The 7,888-nt window shown below is 45.8% G+C and overlaps 3 protein-coding genes across 3 annotated transcripts; all 3 read right to left on the bottom strand.

Moving 5' to 3' along the window:
* Positions 1-227: 227 nt before the first annotated feature.
* Positions 228-5,450, bottom strand: BBBOND_0004150 (hypothetical protein, conserved; the record flags this gene model as incomplete). Its single annotated transcript, XM_012915248.1, has 1 exon — positions 228-5,450. One exon carries the CDS (start codon positions 5,448-5,450, stop codon positions 228-230), a length of 5,223 nt encoding a protein of 1,740 aa, XP_012770702.1.
* A 971-nt stretch (positions 5,451-6,421) lies between these two features.
* BBBOND_0004160 (hypothetical protein, conserved) lies at positions 6,422-6,979 on the bottom strand (the record flags this gene model as incomplete). The annotated part of the gene is made up of 1 exon (XM_012915249.1): positions 6,422-6,979. One exon carries the CDS (start codon positions 6,977-6,979, stop codon positions 6,422-6,424), a length of 558 nt encoding a protein of 185 aa, XP_012770703.1.
* Positions 6,980-7,155: 176 nt separating this feature from the next.
* Positions 7,156-7,842, bottom strand: BBBOND_0004170 (hypothetical protein, conserved; the record flags this gene model as incomplete). Its single annotated transcript, XM_012915250.1, has 1 exon — positions 7,156-7,842. The coding sequence occupies one exon, from the start codon at positions 7,840-7,842 to the stop codon at positions 7,156-7,158; it is 687 nt and encodes a 228-aa protein (XP_012770704.1).
* Between the last annotated feature and the right edge of the window lie 46 nt (positions 7,843-7,888).

Raw genomic sequence — 7,888 nt, forward strand, 5'->3', positions numbered from 1 at the left:
CAGCACTTTGGTCAGCACATTGGTCAGCACCTTGGTCAGCACCTTGGTCAGCACGTTGGTCAGCACATTGGTCAGCACTTTGGTCAGCACATTGGTCACCACTTTAGTTAACTATTACACAATCACATACAACGGTTAATGAGTGATACAACAGATTAAACAACAATGCATAAGTTAGGTGAGTAGGTGAGGCTAGGTGAGTGTAGACAGTAAACACGTGAGTACGATTACGGCTGCAGGTAAAACACTCTGTTAAGCTTGTTAACACGTCCAGCAGCAAGTAGTGATTGAGCAGCGATGCGATGCGATGATGGTGAGTGCAAGTGAGATTTGATGTGGAGCAGGTCGAGGCGGATGACCATGATGTGGATGAGGTACAACAGAGAGAGGAGCCAGAGGGCTACGTTGAGCCAGATGAAGGGGGCGCGGATGGTGAAAAGGAAGTCGTCGCATTTATCGAATAGGTCGCTGAAATATTTGGAATTTAGCAACTTATTTAACTGACCGCAGAAATCGGAACACTTCTTTTTATATTCATCATTATTCAATTTGTCAGCTTTACCAAAACTGAATCCATATCGGTACAGCGTCGGTGACACGCCCTTACAACTTACTATTGATGAACACTGGCAACGTGGGTTCCCGCTTTTTTCGTCAGTAAGACCATGCCATCCTTTCTTGCACGTATCGCCTCTCAAGCAGCCGCGGCAACCCCAATCGGCACAGAATATGTTGCAGAAGTCATTGTACAAATCGTTCAGCAATCGCCAGAAATCCCATGAGAGGTATATGGCCCACGATAGGTACAGGCTGCAGTTGTTGATGGACATGTATTCATATGAATCTGCGCATAGCGATTGTAGATAGGGAGCGCAGGTCACATCTGCAACATCGTAACGACATATTTCCGAGGTAGTGAAATTGACAAGGTGCGGATGCTTGCAATCTTCATGCAAAACAGCCTGTGAACCGTACGCTTTCATCAATGTTTTGGTTAGTTCATAGGAATCGGGATATAACTTAAGGGAGACATCACGTACGCGTGATTCAAATGACGACTGGAAACTGTATTTACTTTTCATATTCTGGGACAACTTAGAGATATTCGACCATCCCTTAACCAGCGACAACGCAAAACCGAAATGTTCTGGTAACGTCTTGGGAGGCTTGGGCTGAAGACAGCACAAGTATTTGACATAATCATTATTTAGGAAAGTTTTGAGCACGGAGCATAGGAACTTGCCCGTTTTGGTGGATCCAGTGAAGGCACGGAAACCGAAGGGCGTAAGGCATGGCTTACCACTGTTACTAGGAGAGCACGTCCTACATTGAGCTTTGCAGCCAACGGATTCCAATATATGCGGTAGGTGGCCCGGTAGGCAATCGTTTAGCAAGGACATTAGGGGAGAAGTTGGTTGGCAATTTGGTTTGGTGTTAACTTGGCACGCAGCCTGGCACGTTGGTTGAGTGTTTGGTTGGCACGTTACTTCGTCCGTCAATCTGTTGACGCAGTGCGATTTGGTAGTCGGAATTTCTCTCCCGTAGTGACACTCACTCCAACCGTGGTGTTCAGCAGCTACACTGCAACGGTTGGATAAATATCTGAACTGCAAGAACAATCGGCGGAGTATGTCTAGCAACATGTCTAAGCATTGCGCGGGATCTGCTGGATACGACAGACCATCAGGGTTGATACGAAACTCGCACGCATAGCGGCCTTCGGCGTTACCGTTACCTAGGATGGCAACGAGGATATCATGTGAGTTTCCGCAAATGGGTAGCAGTTTCGCGTCAAGTGCCCGTGCTGTAATGTCTGCCTCTGTCTGAACATCCAATGTCAAATTCGCGGATCCAATTTCTTTGTGTGTTTTATGTTCCTCCCCCTTCGGTTTAGGGAACAATTCCATGACGTAATACCTAAGTGGATCGCGCATAGGATGATGCCATAAACCGCATACCCAGTGAAGCATTTGATAGATGTTACGCGGTGCTTTGGGTTTCGAATGAATCTGATAGTGACAGACGCTGTAGTACGTGCCAAGGTGACCGGTAAGACATCGAAGGATGTCCAACAAATTGAACTTATTTGATTTTTTATTAGGTTTGCACGTTGTAAGATGCCCTTTATCGGCGCCGGTAATTACCGTTAGTAGTAATGCATATATTGCCGAACCTTTCTTTGTCCTGTCCAGCTCCCCGTTTTGAGTACGCTCATCGTCTGACACCCTGAAGCCACGTTCGTGCAGCCAGTTACCCAAGGGGTTTTTTGTTTTGTTACCCTCTTTAATTACGTCATTTAAAAATATTTTTTTATCGTGGGAATCACCGCCTTTGACGCATCCTTGTAATAATTTTAACAAATCATAGAAAAGTATCTCGAGTATGCTGAAAAATATTTTTGCGCCATTTCGGCCATCAGCCGTTAATTCGTCTTCTCCAGTCTCTTTATGTGTCCATCTTTTAATAGTACTTCCCCCCTCATACCCGTTCACATACACCCTCCCCAGCTCCTTGACAAACCCCTCCAGCCCCTGTTTGACCGCATCGAGCAGCTCCGGGTGCCGGGGGTTGGCGAAGGCGGAGGGGGTGAGAGCGGTGAGGGAGGAGGAGAGGGTGGAGAGGAGGGAGGTGAATTTATTATCATAGAGGTATTTTCTATCATCAGGGACATTTTTAAGATGGTTAAGAAGGTCATCCAATTTTTGTTGAACTTTGGCAAGATTGTCGGCATAATGATGTGGATCCCTGTCGCCGACTTGAACTGGTGGATTTCTTTGTAGCATGATTTCTTTATGTTCTCTTTTGATTTCTTGGACAATGTATTCGTTGATTGGCTTCCAAAATGAGTTGAAATTTTCAGACAACTTTTTGAACGCCTCTTTCTTCTGCTCACCGGTGCCAGATGGCAAATTTGCAAGTTCGCTAAGTTTCTTAATATTTTCTTTCCCAGTAATTTTAGCTGACGTACTACCATCCTCCAACGTCTTCATCAACCCCTTGAACCCGATCGTCAAATCCCTGTCAATCTCCGCCGGCAACTCCCGCAACTCCTGGCCGACCTTGTCCGCGAACGCGGTGAGGAGCGCCTTGACGGAGGAGACGTAGTTGCGGCGGGCGGCGGTGGTGAGGGTGGAGGAGGCGTTCGCTGTCTGAGTGTTGACGAATTGTTTAAGTTTTTCAATGGTGGAATCGCGGATTTTGTGGGCGTCCGTGTCAATGAAATCTTGCGTCGCCTGGATCACTTTTGCCAATGAAGAGCTTTGCAAAATTCCGATACACCTTCTGATAGAGTTTAGTTGCTTATCAATTTTTGTATGCTTCAGGTAATACAAATGCCTATTAAGCTCTTCACCGACTTTTGATATATCACTCATTAAGTCCTTCAGGCTCTGCCCTATATTGGTCATTAACGCTTTCAACTCACCTCTGTCTTCCGTTGCACTGCTGGAAGATGCCTTCTTCACGTATATATTCAGGACATGGTTATTAAACGCATCTGTTATATGTTTATCAACCTCAGCTATGGCATCGTCGAGATTCTGTCTCCTGCTCTTACTGTTTCCCAGTGCTCCTCCCGGTTTGAAGGACGTAGTGAGCTTTTTGAGCTCTACATGTTGGTCCCTACCACGTGTTCCTTTTAGCTGCGGCAACTCATTCTCCAGCACGTCTGCAATGTCTATATAGAAATTGTACTGGTCAAGGGTGCTCTTCGAACCTGATTTATGTGTGATTGCAGGATCGATGGATGACCGAAGAGCGGTTTGCAGGTTATCAAATAGCACACCCGCTACTTTTGACGCAATGTCCACTTTGCCAATGTTAGCATGAAAGTCTTCCTCGCCGGTAAGCCATTCCAGTTGATCTGCAACTTTGTTGGCCACACTAACGATCAGGTTTAGTGTATATTTAACGGCTGATGACAGTATAACGTCAGCTTTGTCCACAGGTGGACCTTTCAAGTCTATTTCGACTTCCTTGGCTATTTCTCCAATGTTTATTCCCCCATTCTGACCCCTCAATTTTTGACCGAGTAGCAGGGCAAATTGGTTGCAACCTATCATAACTGCGCCAATATGTCTTTGAATACTTCCGGTTTCATAATCACTGTCATCATTTAAGGCGTCCTCAACAGCTTTACCGGCTTCGGGAATAATGCCCACCCTAACTTTTTCCGTAATTTTGCTTGCAATGGTTTTTATACATGTTTCATTAAATGTATCTGTTCCAGCTGACAATTTGCTTTCCAGTTGTGACCTATTTTGACCGCTATTGACATATTTCTTAAGTAAGCCTACAACAATTTCACTCTCATCTAAAATTTCTTCTATCCACTCCTTCACTCTCTCCTCATATTTTATGCCGGTGTATGTTCTGGCCCATGCCTTCACTTCTGTCTCGATTCGTGTCAGACCGTCCTTATCAGTAATCTTTTTAACCTGTGCTTCCACCTTCTGAGCGTATCCCCTAACATAATTCCCAATCTCAGTCTGAATTTGTCTTTTTATCTCAAACAAATCGACCTGTACAGCAGTTTCCAGTTCCGTCACTTTCTGTTTAACTTCCTCAACCAATTTTGTTACATTATCTTTTGTGCTCTCGAAAATCCAATACAGCTGTTCACCCTTTTTCGCTAATTCCTCTACCTTATGTTTAATAGCATCCTGATTAACATAGCCCACGCCTCTTTTTACAATTGGTTCGACATACTTCTTTGTCACACCTTCAATGAAACTTTCAGTGTTATTTATCCACATTCCCAACTCGTTAACGTAGCTTCCTAGCTTATCATATACACCGTTAAGCTGGTGTAGAATCTCTGCGACCAATGATCTCAACGAATCGACAAGCTCGTTCACTTTTGCATCAATTTGTTCGTTCACATCTTTTCCAAGCCATTCAAGCACACTTCTAATTTTTGCTGTCATCTCCTTGAAGTCCTTCTTCGCCTTGTCCGACACTTCAGTCAGACGCACAGTCTCATGCAAAACATTGCGCCCAGCGTTTTTTACTTTATCACGCAATATGGAATTCATGTCATTAATTTTAGTTTCTACTGTATTAAAAGCTATATTAAATATTGAAGCGTGCTTAAGACACTGCTCTAACACTTCCTTGATAGCATCATCAGCTTGCTTGATCTGTTCCTCAGTGAATGTCTCCTTACCTGAAGCAGCATTATCTTTTAATATATTACTTACCTTAGTTTTAAACTTGTCATCTACCTGTCCTAGAAGAGTGTCAATCGGCTTTTTAACTGCATTATTACTTCTCTCAACACTCTCATTATACTCCCGCACCTTCCTCGCCACCTGCGCAATGACCTTAAAACCCTCACGCCCGGTGGATAATTTAGTTTTAAGGTCAGTAACAAGTTTTTTTAGTTCCTCTTTACCCACACTGTAAGGCTGTTTCTCGCTGACATCCTTAAGCACCTGATACAAAAATCCCATCACTGCATCACACAGCCTGTCCAGGTCAGAGTACACAATACCCTGGCCGTCGTAGCCTTTGGAAGCAGAGTTGAAGCCGAGGAAGGTTTCAAGGCCGGTGCAGAGGTTATTAAGGATGTTAGTAGGGTTGTTATTTGAGGTAATTTTAAGGTTTAAAATTTTACCAAATTTCTTGTCAAGCTCCCTAGGCGGCACATGGTCAGGGCAGTGGCAAGAGGTGGAAGAGGGAAGAGAAGGGTGACAAGGGACAAGTTATTGTTATGGTTTATAGAGGTCATAGCGGTAATATGGCGAGGTAATTCGAAGGATGTAGAGTGGATTAGGGAGCGATGTAGAGTGGGTAAAGGAGCGATGTAGAGTGGGTAAAGGGGCGATGCAGAGTGGATAAGGAGCGATGTAAGGTGGATAAAGGAGCGATGTAGAGTGGGTTAAGGAGCGATGTGGAGTGGGTTAAGGGGCGATGTAAGGTGGGTTAGGGAGCGATGTAGAGTGGATAAAGGGGCGATGTGGAGTGGGTAAAGGGGCGATGTGGAGTGGGTTAGGGAGCGATGAAGAGTGGATAAAGGGGCGATGTAGAGTGGGTTAGGGAGCGATGAAGAGTGGATAAAGGGGCGATGTGGAGTGGGTAAAGGGGCGATGTGGAGTGGGTTAGGGAGCGATGAAGAGTGGATAAAGGGGCGATGTGGAGTGGGTTAAGGGGCGATGTAGAGTGGATAAAGGAGCGATGTAGAGTGGATAAAGGGGCGATGTAGAGTGGATAAAGGGGCGATGTAGAGTGGGTAAAGGGGCGATGTAGAGTGGGTTAGGGAGCGATGTAGAGTGGATGATAATCACCACTTAAGTCACTACTGTCATCGCTGCCGAGACCATGTCATCGCTGCCGTAACCATGTCATCGCTGCCGTGACCATGTCATCGCTGCCGTGACCATGTCATCGCTGCCGTGACCATGTCATCGCTGCCGTGACCATGTCACCGCTGCCGTGAACTCAACTTGGTCAGCACTTTGGTCAGCACATTGGTCAGCACTTTGGTCATGTCCTTGGTCAGCACATTGGTCAACACTTTGGGCACCACTCTGGTCATGGCATTGGTCAGCACTTTGGTCATGTCCTTGGTCAACACGTTGGTCAGCACTTTGGTCAGCACTTTGGTCAGCACATTGGTCTTGGCATTGGTCACCACCTTGGTCACCACTTTGGTCAGCACATTGGTCAACACGTTGGTCAGCACATTGGTCACCACTTTGGTTATGACATTGGTCAGCACTTTGGTCATGGCATTGGTCACCACTTTGGGCAGCATCTTGGTCAACACGTTGGTCGTGGCATTGTTCATGGCATTGGTCAGCACTTTGGTCAGCACTTTGGTCAGCACATTGGTCAGCACCTTGGTCAGCACCTTGGTCACCACTTTGGTCACCACGTTGGTCATGGCATTGGTCAGCACCTTGGTCATGGCATTGGTCAGCACGTTGGTCAGCACATTGGTCACCACTTTGGTCAACACCTTGGTCAGCACGTTGGTCATGGCTTTGGTCAACACGTTGGTCAGCACTTTGGTCAGCACATTGGTCACCACTTTAGTTAACTATTACACAATCACATACAACGGTTAATGAGTGATACAACAGATTAAACAACAATGCATAAGTTAGGTGAGTAGGTGAGGCTAGGTGAGTGTAGACAGTAAACACGTGAGTACGATTACGGCTGCAGGTAAAACACTCTGTTAAGCTTGTTAACACGTCCAGCAGCAAGTAGTGATTGAGCAGCAATCCTATGACTCGAGGGACTATGTAGATGCGATTTGATGTGGAGGAGGTCTAGGCGGATGACCATGATGTGGATGAGGTACAGGAAAGAGAGGAGCCAGAGGGTAAGGACAAGGTAGGAGAAGGGTTGTCTGATAGTCCAAATGAAGTTGTCACATTCCTCAAATAATTTGGTGAAATATTGCGATTTTAGTACGTTTTGTAATTGCGCGTACAGGTTACGGCAGTATCTTCTTTGATCACCGGATAACAATTTTTTGACGTCGCCAAATGTGAAGCCGTAACTGTATAAAATGCTCATCACACCGCGGCATCCCACCAGCGATCGGCACTTGCAGCCGTAGCCATCGCCGTGCTTGCCCGGTTTACAAGAGCTGCCGTCGACGCATGTGCTGCATCCCCAATCTTGGCAAGAGATACTGCTGAATGAATCAAACAATGATTTAAGATAGTCATACAGTGTCCATGGTAGATAAACGGCCCATGAGAGATACACGTTAGTATGTTTAGCTGCGATGTAGTAGTACGTGTCGCAGAATAGGGTCTGCAGGTACGGCCCGCAGTGGACGTTATCTTCGATTGCAAGCATACATGACTGACTCATCGCGAGGCTCGACATATCAGCCGATTTTGGAATATGATTACTTGCATTATGACTACTCTGA

The sequence above is a fragment of the Babesia bigemina genome, scaffold Bbigscaff_72706 (genome assembly GCF_000981445.1).
Source record: "Babesia bigemina genome assembly Bbig001, scaffold Bbigscaff_72706".
NCBI classification, from domain to species: domain Eukaryota; phylum Apicomplexa; class Aconoidasida; order Piroplasmida; family Babesiidae; genus Babesia; species Babesia bigemina.